This window comes from Pseudorasbora parva, chromosome 12, assembly GCF_024679245.1.
Source record: "Pseudorasbora parva isolate DD20220531a chromosome 12, ASM2467924v1, whole genome shotgun sequence".
NCBI classification, from domain to species: domain Eukaryota; kingdom Metazoa; phylum Chordata; class Actinopteri; order Cypriniformes; family Gobionidae; genus Pseudorasbora; species Pseudorasbora parva.
The window spans coordinates 17,219,122-17,233,677 of record NC_090183.1 but is presented as its reverse complement, the minus strand read 5'-3'; the positions used below and the strand labels follow the sequence as shown (position 1 = coordinate 17,233,677).

The 14,556-nt window shown below is 38.0% G+C and overlaps 2 protein-coding genes across 6 annotated transcripts in view; one reads left to right on the top strand and one right to left on the bottom strand.

The window, feature by feature from the left end:
• obsl1a (obscurin like cytoskeletal adaptor 1a) overlaps positions 1-1,559 on the top strand; it is a 29,543-nt gene extending 27,984 nt beyond the window's left edge. The window contains exon 24 of the mRNA XM_067459376.1: positions 439-1,559. Coding sequence (XP_067315477.1) covers positions 439-710 — 272 coding nt within the window. The 3' untranslated portion in view covers positions 711-1,559. The remainder of the gene's footprint in view (positions 1-438) is intronic.
• Positions 1,560-2,174: 615 nt separating this feature from the next.
• spega (striated muscle enriched protein kinase a) overlaps positions 2,175-14,556 on the bottom strand; it is an 85,916-nt gene continuing 73,534 nt past the window's right edge. For all 5 annotated transcript variants that reach the window (XM_067459366.1, XM_067459367.1, XM_067459368.1 and 2 more), the window contains 21 exons: positions 14,262-14,367; positions 13,955-14,152; positions 13,800-13,857; positions 13,598-13,675; positions 13,324-13,496; positions 13,208-13,234; positions 12,969-13,121; positions 12,815-12,857; positions 12,136-12,204; positions 9,793-12,061; positions 9,470-9,574; positions 9,267-9,383; positions 8,994-9,161; positions 7,715-7,837; positions 7,352-7,516; positions 6,670-7,216; positions 6,323-6,562; positions 5,990-6,213; positions 5,805-5,880; positions 5,559-5,708; positions 2,175-3,401 (listed from right to left, as the gene is read on the bottom strand). In XM_067459366.1, the coding sequence (XP_067315467.1) occupies positions 3,140-3,401; positions 5,559-5,708; positions 5,805-5,880; positions 5,990-6,213; positions 6,323-6,562; positions 6,670-7,216; positions 7,352-7,516; positions 7,715-7,837; positions 8,994-9,161; positions 9,267-9,383; positions 9,470-9,574; positions 9,793-12,061; positions 12,136-12,204; positions 12,815-12,857; positions 12,969-13,121; positions 13,208-13,234; positions 13,324-13,496; positions 13,598-13,675; positions 13,800-13,857; positions 13,955-14,152; positions 14,262-14,367 (5,351 nt within the window). In that variant the 3' untranslated portion in view covers positions 2,175-3,139. The remainder of the gene's footprint in view (positions 3,402-5,558; positions 5,709-5,804; positions 5,881-5,989; positions 6,214-6,322; positions 6,563-6,669; positions 7,217-7,351; positions 7,517-7,714; positions 7,838-8,993; positions 9,162-9,266; positions 9,384-9,469; positions 9,575-9,792; positions 12,062-12,135; positions 12,205-12,814; positions 12,858-12,968; positions 13,122-13,207; positions 13,235-13,323; positions 13,497-13,597; positions 13,676-13,799; positions 13,858-13,954; positions 14,153-14,261; positions 14,368-14,556) is intronic.

The window sequence follows — 14,556 nt, the reverse complement described above, 5'->3', positions numbered from 1 at the left end:
GTTAAATAGGGTTTGCCAGATAATTTAGGGAAATAAGTACCAGGTGCCAGATTAATACCAAAAACTTTGAGCTATCTAAAAGTCTTCTCTAATTTTGACCACAGTTATTTTTCAGTTGTCTTATTTAAATTTCATATATTGTAGTTCAGAATATATTTAACTTATGAAATATGCTAAACGGCCTTCTGCTCCTTCTGCCCCTGTTAAGGTAACCTGAAATAGGACTAAGCAGTGACCTTGCAATTTAGGAATTAATTGTATGTTCTTCTCTCATTTTGATCTATACTGTATATATCTCAATGATTTTAGTATGCTTATAGGATAGGAAAAAATATTAAGACAATATTTAATGTAATTTCATTTGAGAAATGAAAAGAGATATGGATTGCATTAAATGTCAAAGTTCAAAGGTTTATTTATTTATTTTTTACTTCACAGCTCAGTCTATCCTAGTGGTGAAGAATATAGAGGATGTAGAAGTCAGAGCTCCCGAAACAGCTTCCTTTCAGTGTGAAGTGTCTGTGACCCTCATCAAACCTCCTATCTGGACATTAAATGGGGAGAACCTGCAGTCTGGGCCCAATATTCGAATAGAGAACCAAGGGACTGTCCACAAACTGACATTTAAAAATACCAGCACTGACATGAGTGGGACAGTCAAGTTTACCACCGGGAAAGCCAAGACCAGTGCCAAACTGACAGTGCTTTAGTGAATTATCAAAGGTCCAGAACATGAGGACAGTATAAGAGAGAGAGGGAAGTAGTATATACAAATGGACGTAGTATATACAAATGCTCTTTGACCTTTTAACCTTGTTTACTTCAAAGTTCAAAAATGTAATGGTGATATCAAAAGAGATATAGACTGGTCACTGCACGCATTGTGTAAATTGATATGGGAAAAAAAAGTCATAATTTAAATCTGATGATTGTCTGTATGGAGTCAGAACAGAATGTGATGGGAAGAAAGTGTCATTGAAACTCAATATGGTTTTTGAAAGTGTATGAAGATGCACAGGGATTAAGACATGATGATTTCCTCTTTATGTCAAATATTTTTTTGTTTTTTGTTTTTTTAGAACAACAATAATTTATGAATGTAACAACTCTCTCATGAATATTGATTAAAGGGGTACTTCAGCGCTGGGAAGATGAATCTGTATTTAAACTGGGTCATTATGTAGTAGAAATATGAAATTATTTTTGAATTTTGGTGCTTTCTAGACTGAGAACAGTCAGAAAATGTATTTTTGTCTCATGGGGATGAAAGACTACAACTCCCAGAATGCACTTGCTTCACTGCCCTACGAGGATACTCCTAAAGCCAAGACTACTGTTTATCACTGGCCCACCACGGCACCACCACCATCGTTTTGATTTTCATGATTATTACTATGAAAATCAAAACGATGGTGACTTTCGTTCGCTCACTCACACTTTATTGAGTTCAACGTTCAGTTTTGAACTGTAGTGTCTATTCTCTAATGTGTGAGTGAGCGAACGAAAGTCACAGCACAAACGCAGCAGGACTCAGATCTCATTCATCATGAGAGCGAAGAGCTGAGCAGAGCTGAGATAAATGCGACCACGACATACATTCACAGCACTTTTTCAGATCATTCCTATGGAAGCTTAAATTTAATAGGAATTCATTTGAAAAGTTGATACACTCACTTTGGTCCTCACCGCTCCGTTATGAATGCACGAGCGGAGCGCCTAGCGCCTTCTACTGGTTGTAGTCTTTAGTCTCTGGCCAAAAATTCCTCATAATGACAATATTTGCATCATATGAGGATTTTTTTCCAGAAATAAAATGCATAATTCTCTCGTCTCAGGGGGACATGAGGGGGGAAAGTACGATAATTTGAATATACTCCAGGGTTTCTACTGATACTCAGCTTAATGCTAAATTGCTGAAGTAACCCTTTAAGAGGAGAAAGTATGTTGTTTCCTATGTGGATTGAATACTTTTTATAGTAATATTTAATATTTTACAAAATATAATAACAGAAATGAAGGTTCTATTTTATAGATGCAAAAAAAAATGTTGTTTAAAAAAAAAATCTGTATTTTGTTAAATGAAAACACATATCAAAGCTGATGTTATATGAAACGACACTGCTGTAAATGTGATATCCCATGGAATAAAAAAAATAAAAAAATTAATGAAGTCAGAATATCAAAAATTTTATTCTTTTGAAATATTACTTTCTTATAAAATGGGGAAAAAAACTGTCAAATCGATTAATCACATCTAACACAGTAATAAATATACAGTAAATACACACACACACACACACACAATATGAACACAAACTTTTCTTAGATACGATTAATTGATTTGTCAGCACTAATATATCCTTATACCTGTTATCACAGTACCCTACCAAATTATAATACATTTTTTATTACAAAAACAACAAAACTGAAAGAGCAAAAATCTATACTGAAATTGAATGTATTGAAAGACATGCCAAATGCAGTGTAATATAGAGTTTGAAATATAAAACCAAATGTAAACATACATCTACAAGATTTACACAGAAGTAGTGAAAATGAGCAAGGAGAACATTTTCATTCTTGGATTTACAGTAATGGCTTTCATAAATAAACTCTGGGAAATCTTAGAACACTAGCATAATTCTTTCTAAATTTAAAAGCATAGTGTGTTGACATTTAAAACACTGACAAATCGGCATTTTACACTGCAGACAACTGCATTTTAAGAATTCTAAAGAAATTATGTTCTCAGTAACTGTAGAAAACCGTAGCTATTACTGTATTCTTCTTTATCGGCATCTCTTAGTCCTTTCGTCTGCAATTCTTAAAATGTTAGATTCTTAAAATTCAAGTTCAAATGGATGCATCACCAATTGCAACCTACATATTTTATATATATTTAACCCGGTATTGTTCATTATGTAATGTCCATCACCTTGAAACAACTGTTACTTGTCTATCAGCTATCAACCAACTTTCCTGTTATCACCCTTAATGTAGTCAGTTTCACACTCTTTTTTTCCTTCTTGAGATAAAGTACAGTTTGTTCTTCAGCACATATTATTTGTCATCAAGGAAACTCATAGGTAGAATTTTCAGACATTTACAGACTCTGAAAAATGTAATTTCCTTGTATTGTTTAAAGTCCTTGTATTTCTTCACTGATTGGTGTGCTTGGTGAGCTAGGTTTGGTAGATGAGGCTGGGGATGAAGGCCCACTCTGGTAGACTCTGAGAAGGACCTTATGTTTAGTAGCTGACTCTGCACATCTGCGCTGGTGCTCCACCAGGAATTCTTTGAGCCGTGTGGTAGTGAAAGTCAAGGTCTGTCGGCGTAACTTCTTTAAATATGTGTCATGAAGCCATGAATGATTAAGGCAGTCCTTAATGGTGGGTCGGCACCTGAGAAAAAAGGCCATAAAATCAGTTAAGAATATCAAAAGATATCGGGATATTTTGTGGTTACCCATATTATTCTTCATGGTGAAATTACAATTACTATGTATTTCACATAACTTCTAGCTACTATATATAATCGTTCAATAAAAAAATAACATAAGTAAGACATCACAATGCTGAATGAACTGTTTGTGAGAAAATTACTTATTCCTTAAATAAATGACAGCCTGTCCGTTAATCTTCAATGTGTTTGTCATTACAGTTTTATTTTGGACTGAGCTATATTGTAAAAGTTGTAACAGAAGTTGTAACAGAAGTCATGGACAATTTTGCGACAGATAGTTTTCCTGTCACAGATGGTTGAAGATAATGAGGAAGGGAGATTGTGAGACATAGAAGATCCAAAATTAGAATAATCCAAAAAGTCGAAGAGCAACGTAACAGTTTGCATGAACACAAACAACACAGACAGTTGGGGTGTTCACACCATGTCGTCATTACCGTAATTATTCTTAACTGTAAAAAGCCTACATGCTTGTAATTTTCTAAGAGCTATGTCTTGTACACGTGGCCGCTGTAACACCTGAAAACTGCAGATTTCGGTTGTGATCGGCTTGTAGTTCGACTGTGCAGACCATTTGGTATATGACATCCAAATACCTTAATTGCGTTTTGAAAGCAAACAGAGCTTTTGCTGTGTTCGAGCAATGTTGTAGTTACAGTGAATAAATCTATGAAGCAATGTGGAGGCACCTGGCTCAGTGGGTATAGCACTGTCACCTCACAGCAAGAAGGTTCCTGGTTCAAGCCAGGAGTCCTTTCTGTGTGGAATTTGGATGTTCTCCCCATGTCAGTGTTTCCTCCAGGGTGCGACAGTTTCCCCCACAGTCCAAAGACATGCAGATAGGTGGATTGGATATGCCACATTGTTGTGTGTGTGTAACACCCCTTTCACACTGCGATTCCGGCAAATACACGGATAATGCGACCCGGCATTTGTTCCCGGGTCGCTAGATTTGGTCCATTCACACTGCCAGCGAAATACCGTAATATGTGCGCTTTCAATCACAACGCTTAACGGTCCCGGGTCGAGTTGACACGTGACATCCTGATGTGACGTATAATGGCGAGCGATCTCAGCTTCAGCGCGGATAGTAAGGAGCTCCGTGGTCTCGACTTGTGTCCAGTTTGCACACATTTCTGCTTGTTTAATTTTAGTTTCTTTTGTATACGAACACTCTCTGCGTTTAAAACACCGACTAGCTCTTCTGGCACTGCAGGGTTGTGTTATTGAAGAAGCAAGCTCTAGGAGTCGCACGATAACTACGTACACCTTGCGGCATTAGTTTCGGCTTTTGTTCACACAGCGCTCGTCCCGGGTCGAATACCGCAATATTACTAGGTCCCCGACCCGGGTCGAATTCGGTAATCAATCCCGGGACGTGGTTGCTTTCACACAGAAGGCGACCCGGCAATGTTCCGGGAATATTGCGGGTCCGACGTGCAGTGTGAAAGGGGCTTAAGAGTGAATGTGCCCCAGCACTAGTGCTGGGTTTGTTTCAGGAAGGGCATCCAGCATAAAACCTGTGCCAAATTAAATATGTGTGTGAAGCGAACCCTGCAAATGAGCGGGAATAACACTAAGAAAAACCTACTTAGAAACCATCATGTGAAAGGAAATACAGTAAATAACGAATACAAACTAAAAGTCCATGAAAATTAAAGCAAAACTATAACAGAATGTGGCAATTTAATTTAAGGAATTTCTATGGTATACATAAACAGTGACTGACAGCTGTAAAAGTCAGAAAGTGATTCAATGTCATTAAGGCTATAATGTGATAATTTTTTTAGGCAAATGTGACTGAAGGTGTACTCTCCAATGGTAGAGCCAAGGCACTTGGTATCTCCTTATATAACAAGGGTGTCCAATCCTGCTCATCCAATGTCCTACTAAGTTTAGCACGAACCTGCCCCAACACACCTGCCTGGAAGTTTACATAGGACTGAGGCTAAACTCTGCAGGAAGGCAACCCTCCAGGAGCAAGGTTGACTACCCCTGTTCTAAAAAATGCTGTGGAGGGTCCAGGAACAGTTTGAAAACCCCACACTTGGAGTGTTTTAATTTAAGTTGCAACTGGCGGTGTAATTGATACTCACCATTGATAGCCATTTAATATCTTCTTTAAAAATGTGGAGGCACTTTGGGACACCTTTGGGTAGAGCTTAGATGAGTCAAACTTTGCTGCATGGATTTTGGTCTCCGTCAGTTTTGGGTCTTTGTCTTGGAAAGGATGTCTACCGCTGAGCCTACAGTATAAACAAAGTCACTTAAAATGAATAGTAAAGTTGGTTGCAAACGATGTTTTATGCCGACTTTAATTCATTCCTTTATAGATGACTTACATAATGTAAGAAAGAACTCCCAAGCTCCAAATGTCTGCTGGGGGTCCTACTAGATCCCCTTTCAGTATTTCTGGAGCTTGAAAAAGGCAGGAAACATGTAATTATTGTCAATAAGACATGGATGGGTATTTTAAAATCCAAATGTAGAGAAACATTACAGGATTTGAATTGCACAATGTGCATACCCATGTACTCCAGAGTCCCAAGATCTCTGCTGTATTGTTGGAGTGAGAGAGGGTTAAACCTTTGAGCACTGCCAAAATCTATGATTTTAATCACATTGAGGTTGGTGACCATGATATTGTCTGGCTTAATGTCCAGATGAAGAATCCGGCAGTTGTGGAGATATTCTAAACCTTGAAGGATCTGAACAATTAAACCAACTACATCATCTTCAGAGTAACAGAATCTAGAAGAGAAAACAAGACTCATCTGAAGACACTGAACTTAATTTTTACACCTATTTAAAATATAATAATCTATAAAAACTGACTACAATCCGAAAAGCTCATACGTACCTGTCAATGAGACTGTACAGGATCTCCTTGCCTGTGCAGTACTCTGTTATGAGTACAAGGTAGCGAGGTGTGATATAGGCTTCATGTAGGGCCATGATTCTTTCACAACGGAGAGACTTCAGGATCTCATACTCCTTTATGACCGTTTGCTTGGTCTGCTGATCATAGGGAACTATCTTTGCTATGAACATCTTCCCTGTTGCGTTTTCTCTGCAATCTCTTATCACCCCAAAACGACCCCTGTCAAAAACAAAGTGTTTTTTGCCTGCAGATTTGTAAACTGCATAAATAGATGGAGAATTATTTGTATAAATAAACGGACATTTTTTAAAATTAAATTTTCTCACCTAGATTTCTCATCCAAAAAGCTGTACGGCTTCTGAGGAACTCCTTGCCTCAAAGTGGTCTCAGTTTTGGTGCAGGATACCACTCGTCCTGTAGGTGTTTCTGTTGTGGGTGAGCTTGCTCCTTCTCCTATTGGACTGATACTGCTGACCAAAATCACAGGGGGAGAGACAGGGGTGGGAGCAACTGAGCAAGTGGCTGGAACATATGTAGGGACTGGGGAAATTGATCTGCCTATTGAGGGTGGAGCTGTGCATGACCTTGGGGATACAGTCTGGGCTTGCGTAAAAGGGGGAACCATGTTTATAGTGCTTGTTGGTTTGGGGAGAACAAGAGGAGGCATGGACGTCTTTGGGCAAGGGTGAGAAACAGGGACTTCAGGGGAAGTATTTGTGACTTCACCAGGCTGTGCAGTAATAGGACTAATAGACTGACTAAACACACTTGGCTGTGTTAATGTAACAGCAGATTTTATCACAGCAGTGGTCACAACAGGGAAAGAAGCTGAAGGATGTGTCTTCATTTCAGCAGGCTTATTGAGTTGTGCCACTGCAAAACAGAGGTAGGATTGATGTACACAGAAACTAATGCAAAAAGTAAAAATTAAATAACATTAACCAGTTAATTAAAATTTGTAGTTTTAAGGCTTAGTATTTAAGTAAAACTAAACACCATGCTCAGTACCTTTAGCATTAATGCTTACTCCCTCTGATACATTACTGTATGGACCTTGGCCAGCTTTATTTACACATGCCACGCGGAATCGGATGGTAGAACCAATTGGAAGTTTAGAAGAATTGTAGAAACAATCAGTCACTCCTGTAGCTTCAGTCAACCACTTATCATCACCTACAGATAAAATGTACAAAAAATAAATCACACAGTGAATGACAAAGAGATAATAATAAGAACAACAACAATAATAATATTTAACATACAGTAGTAATATTTTAATCTTATTGATTTGTTTAAAGTTTGTTGGAAAAACCCATACCATTATGAAACATAATAGATCAGTATATGAATTATGTATTAGACAATCCCTACCATCAAATTTTCTCTCAAGTATGTATGTGCAAGGAACTTTGGTGTCTGATGGTTTCCATTGTACCAAAGCAGTGTTATTGTATATCTGTGGGATCTCTGGGGTTCCTGGTGGTCTTGGAACACCTTAAAATGTGATATAAACAATATATGAGCATCAGAACATAATTTGTGCAGGCATATAATGAATTACGGAAGCCCTGAACCGCAAAGTAAAAAAAACAAACAAACTATAATTTCGAGAATAAAGTTGAAATATTTAGAGAATAAAGTAATAGGCTAATAAGAACTGCGCTGGTGAAGTCGAACTGCTTCTGGCATGGATCTAAACATAATAGTTTCTTTTTACTTTTATTTGGGGTTTCAACAAAATGAAATTTTACAGGTTCTAATCTACAAACATGGCATTACCATATGCGCATTCCTGATGCGCTTATTGCGTTTTAAATTATGGGAGGCACATCCAGTTTAGAGAACTTCCACTCAAAAAGACTGAAACAAATATTTTTTTAATTATACGATTGTGGTAAAAACTGTGCAGTCCTTCAAGGCACCATGCTTGTTCAACCTGTATATGCTGCCACTAAACTAAATAATGAGAAAGAACTAAATTGCCACAACTATGCAGATGACACCCAGATCTATTTAGCCCTATTGCCTAATGACAACAGCCCCATTGACTCTCTGTGCCAATACATTGATGAAGTTAACAGTTGGATGTGTCAAAACTTTCTTTAGTTAAACACAGACAAAACTGAAGGATTTGCGTTTGGAAAAAAGTTCTTAATGTGTACTCATACCTTGAAGTTAGGGGTAAAACAACTAAAAATCAAGTATGGAATATTGGCGTGATTTTGGAGTCAGATCTTAGTTTCAGTAGTCATGTCAAAGCAATAACTAAATAAGTATAGTATAATTTTAAAAATATTGCAAGAATTAGATGGTTTGTTTCCAGACAAGTTGTCATCTTGTCATCACCAGCCGGGTGGACTATTGTAATTTTCTCCTCATTGGCCTTCCCAAAAATACCATTAGACCGCTGCAGCTCATACAGAACGCTGCTGCCAGGATTCTGAGCATAACTAGAGAAAAAAAAAAAAAAAAAAAAAAAAAACTTTTTGTATGACATGTTCTATGTAAATAAACTTGCTTGTCTTGGTAGCGAACCTTTCACTGATTTCACTGTTTACATTTTAACGGACAATATTCCTATAATTTGCGCAAAGCATCATGGGGTGTAGGAAAAAGGTGGATACTTAATAGTAAGCTTAGTAGAGCTTACAGGCTAAGGACAGTATACAGGAAGTAGTTGCAGAGGCCAGGTTATTAGTGGCTACACATTCATAGATTCCAGCATCCTTCTTTGATGTCTTCATGATCATCAAAAGTTGTCTTCCATCTGGGGAGGCCACTAAGCTCATTCTGTCATGAATCTCCAAAGGTTTCTTATCTATAAACAGAAATGGAGAACAGCAGAAAAAAATGATTGGAGATTCATTAGAGTTGGTGGTTGGTGGTTTTTATAATTCAAAGTAAACCAGTGAATGAAAAATACCTTTCATCCATACTATTTTAGGCTCAGGGTTACCAGCTGGAAGACAACTAAGGGTGACTGGATTTCCTTCAAGAAGAACATGGTCCTTTAGTGTAATATGGAAAACTGGAGGAAAATCTGAAATAAATCAATACAAAATGAAATGTCAATTGGAATTTTTGATCCAAACTGTGGCACTGTGGCACTTGGCATCTTTTGTTCACCTTCCTTTGAAGTTGCAGGTGCGCTTGATTTAGATGGAGTCCTGTCTCTCTTACTTCTGGACAAACCCCATCTGTCCCACCTAGACCTTATGTCAGTTTCAGGAGCTGTCCAAAAAATTTAATTAATTAATTAATTAATTAATTAATCAATCAATTAACATGTCTTCATTTGCATAAAATTGCTTCAAAAGCTTAAGTCGTAAAGTTACAGAATCTAACTAGAATACTTAGCAACAACTTACATACTTAGCAGCAAGTGTTGGAAAAGTTTTGGAAAACTGACACAACAATAAAATGCACTGCATAAATTATATAATACATACTCTTAAAGGACTCTACAGACTGTGCACTGGAAGTTAAGTTCTCGTTGGATGATGTAGTAGCTTGTGAGGGAAGCTGGTTCTCTGGAATGTCCACATTCTTGTGAATGAGTCCTTCAGACTGAGAGCGGCGATGACAGGAGGGCAAAGGTGCTTTCTGCTCTTCATTTCTAGTTTCCTTATCTCCCTCTGTCTTCTCAGGCTGACTTTGTTTTCTTAATGAAAATCCAGATACCTTTGACTCAAACTTTTTTCGCAATGCCAGAACTGGTGAATCATTTATTTTCTTGATGTCTTTCTTCCCTTCTTTTAGAGTTTCTGCATCAACATGGGGTTTAGTTTCCTTGTCCTTTCTGTCTTTTGACTTACTATGCACTCTATCAAATATTCCTGCAACATTAGATTCAAATTTATGTCGTACAGCAAGGACAGGTGAATCAGTAACCTTCTTAATGTCTTTCTCAAGATTGTCTTTGTTTGTATCTATAGTGTTATCAAATCTTCCAGTCTCAACTTCATTTTTGTCTAGGGACTTGCTACGTCCCATAGCCCAGGTTACTCGTCGTCTGTTACCTACGGAATCTGAGGTCTCCTCTTTCCCTTTTTTATGAATGGGTTGCGATCTCCTTGCACGTAAAGAGAATCTTCCAATAAGTCCAAGCCCAGATTCCTTCTCCACCTCCCTTAGGTCTTGGACAGACTTGGATTTTTCCTGTAATCTTCTAGGCCCAAACTCCAATGGGGCACCTATAGGGCCAGGTCGATAAACCTCTTCATCTGATTTCCGTGGGAGAACTGGCGAGTTTTCTTCAGACTTTGTCCTTGTCAATCGTTTCAGGCCATGAGTCAAAGAGGAATCCCTTTTCTTAAACCTTGACTCAAAAAGTTCCTCTGAATCAATATCTTTGATATCCGTTCTAAGTGTCGGCTGGTATGCCAGTCCAGTGGTAGGTTGAGTATCTGGCTGTGAGATTTTCAAGATAGGGATGGGTAATACTGTGACAGATGATGCCTTTTTGCCATTTACCTGCATTTTACTGGAATAATTTGAGGATATGTCATGTGGTAGTATATCAAGAGAAGATTCAGTACTTTTATTAATGTTTCCTTGCACACTGTCTTGAGATAATGTATGTTCTTCCATATTTTCTAAAGTCTTATCAGTGTCATCTAACATAGACCCAGGCTGAGAGGTATTTATAATATGGACATTATCAATAGATTCCTCTCCCTTAGACACCTGTTTATTTTCTGAGTCTGGAGTTGGTAGCTTGGAAGAAATTTCTCTTGGAAACACAGGTGGCAGGCAAGTCTTGGCTTGGTTTGTGATATTAGACGTGGCATCCAGAATAATGGAGGGAATCTCTAGTGGGGCTCCAGATCTCCTATGTAGTGAAATTGATTCTGCATTTCCATCCCTTAAAGATGACCTCTTCCTGGATAAAGATTTTGTTTCTTCAGTACTGTCAGTGGAGAATGCCTGAGAAACTCCTGAAGTACTCAATCTGGCAAGTCTGAAACTACGATCCAAAGAGGCAGTTCGCCTGTCATCATCAACACCCAGTGTATCAAGCAGGGGGCCACGAAGACCACTCATATTCTTGTCAACAGTACCCCCTCTTAGCAACCTCTGCCTCATAAGATCAAGTTTTAGAGCATAGTCTTCCTTACTCAGCTTGCCTGTCTTTGGACTACTGCTCCTGTGTGGAAGCTCCATAGAAACTGCCTTTTTCATATGCTTTTGGCTTTCCTCTGTATTATCCTTCACATTACCATCTTCATGTGTGATCTGTAGAAGAAGCGCACTGTCAGCAGAACTCCCTCTTCGCATAAGCTCTCTTCTGGACTTGCCTGCTACCTGTTCAGCTTCTACACTGGCACCCCTTTGCAAGGATTCTTTCAAGAGTTCAGTCCTTTCTGCAATCTCCAGGTCATCGACATTCTCCTGTCGATCAGTTTGCTGACATTCTGTGATGTCTTCGAGCCGATTCATGTTTTTTTGGTAGGACTCATTGGATCCTCTAATGACATTATCATCATCCTCATGGATCTCAGTCAGAGACATCCGTGAACCAGAGAACATCATTGTGTGGGGCATAGGGATGAAAGGAAGTTCATCAGTGTCCTCATCTGAGTCAGAGGACGACGATGGGGGTGGTGAGCAGTCTTTAATGTTTCTTGGCACAGCAAGGGAAACATGGCTAGAAGAGTCATCCAGCAAGTCTGAAATGGAGCTCATCACCATTTTAGACTTGTATCTAATGAGTGAACACTGGAATGGCAAAAAAAAAAGTTAGGTAATAAACTTTTTTTTAATAATGTTAAGCTTTTTTATGTATTGCTTACCTGCCATTTTCGTCTGGCTAGCACTTGCTTATGTAATGTCGTGGTGATGCTTTTTCCCTTTGTCAGTGACTAAGTGAAATATGACAATTAGAATAATGTGCTCTAAACATACATTTCAATCATGACAACTCTTGGAATAGTTTAACATGGTAATGCATATGACAATGTTAATGTATTTGGCCTTTGCAAAATAGATCTGCTATGCTGCTGCTTCAGAGCAAGTACAGGGATTTTCTACTGCAAATACATCCACCGCCAAGCTGCTATAAGATGCATGCTTATAGAAACATGTAAGACATGCATGCTTATAGAAAATAGCATATATGACTACCCATAGGGGTGTAACTGAAGGAGGTGGTGGGTTTCTGATAACATGCTGCAAGACTTGCTTACAGCAAACACAGAACCAAACTATTTAAATTTTAAAAAAGCAAGCTAATTGACTGCATTTGATTCAATTAGCTTGTGCCATGTAGTCATGATGTGATTGCTAGCAGATTGCATTAGATATTTAAAGGCACATATATCTGTTTTTTCTGTTGAATGGCAGCTCCATATGTTGCAGACAACTTCTGTAGGTAGGAGTCAAGTCAAATATACCAAAAAGGATGAACTGAAGTGTGCTTCAATATTTTCTATTAATCAGTTTTGTAGCCTGTTTGTTAATATTCTATCATACCTTGAACCAAGGATGAAGAAGACATTGTGCGGCATCAGGTCTCCTGAAGTACAAATGGTTGAACATTAAATTCAAGAGAGAATAACTCCATGACAATTACAACATTCAGACATACAGTATTTACCACAAAGATTGTGGTGCAATAAACACTTACAGTTGGTTTGGTACAAGGACCTTTATGATGAACCCTTTTGCTTCTTTGCAAAGGTGTTTGAACATGCTTTCCTCAAATGCAACATTATAATTTCTAATGTTCAGCAGAGTGTCACGGTCATTTTCCCCAGCAAATGGGGAAACTCCTGTAAGGCTGTAAATGGTGTGAATGTAAAGACATGTTACACCTGTTGAATGCAAAATTCTGTCAAGTGGAGAAATTCTGTCAAATATACATACCATAAATAAGTTATGACACCCACTGGCCTATGGAGAGAAAGGTAGTTTTAGAAAATACAGAGAATAGACATTTTTAAACAACTGTCAAAGAGTTAAGTGGAGTGATGGTATTTTACCAAATGTCTGTAGATTTGGAGATGGGTGACTGGTTTACAATCTCAGGAGCAATGAATTCTGGTGTGCCGTATTTGCAGTACAATTCTTCATTTGGTTTGACTTTCACAGCATTGCCAAAATCGCAAATACGAATGTGATCACTTTTTTGGTCTGCCATGAGAATGTTTTCAGGCTGAAATACACACATATATAATTAATTGTCTCTGAAAAGTAATTTATAATTATTAGTAAATTAAATGATATATTTTTAAGGATAATGCTTTATCTATTGACCTTTATATCAAGGTGAATTATGTCATTATGGTGAAGATAGGCGATACCCTCAAGTAGCTGCCGAATGATAGACTGAACCTGCACATGAAACAAAAACATGAATTCTATGTAATTTATTAATATGTCAGTAATTTACTTTTATTTTGATTCAGCATCATGCAGCAGCAACTGATTTTACTGAATACACAGTTAAAACACCAACCTCAGATTCTAAGATGGCTGTTCTTTTTGTTATTCTTTCCAACAGCTCTTCATGGCACCTTTATAATCATTTAAGGATAATGATTCAAGGAAACAGCTTAATTTTTATAAAAATAAAAAAATAATAAAGGATAATTAATCATAGGGAAAGGATACAGTTCAGTAATAATGACCACTACACGCCTCTTTTCAAAAGCATCATGGAAGTGGACAATCTTCTCATGGTCTAACTCTGACAAGAGGGTCATCTCTCTCAGGGAACAAGTCTTTCTCTTTGCCCGCACTGAAATGAATTTTGCTGCAAATGATTGGCCTTTTTTGTGTGTCACCCGCTTGACATATGAAAACGCCCCTCTGTGAACAAAGACATTACAGGCCTGTCAGATTCAAAATATATACAGTGTTCTGCTAATAATAATAAGAAAACTATAAACAGCAATGATCTTCTAGTATGGTATCCGACCTGCCAATCTCTTTGTGTATGTCATAGTAATCAGTCAGCCTACGCATCCTCCGTAGAATTGTGCCTTCATCTTCCATTCTCTCTTCTTCTTCCTCCACATTTTTGGCTGCGAATGTATAAGTCTTGCATAATAACTATTAACTATACCAAACATACAAAACTAGTGTCTAATGCGAAAACCTCTCGGTTACGTCTGTAACCTTAGTTCCCGGAATTGGGAACGAGATGCTGCGTCACTGCTCTGGAAACGCCTCTGCGTGATTGCGTCGTGAAGCACGTATTTCATCAATCTAAT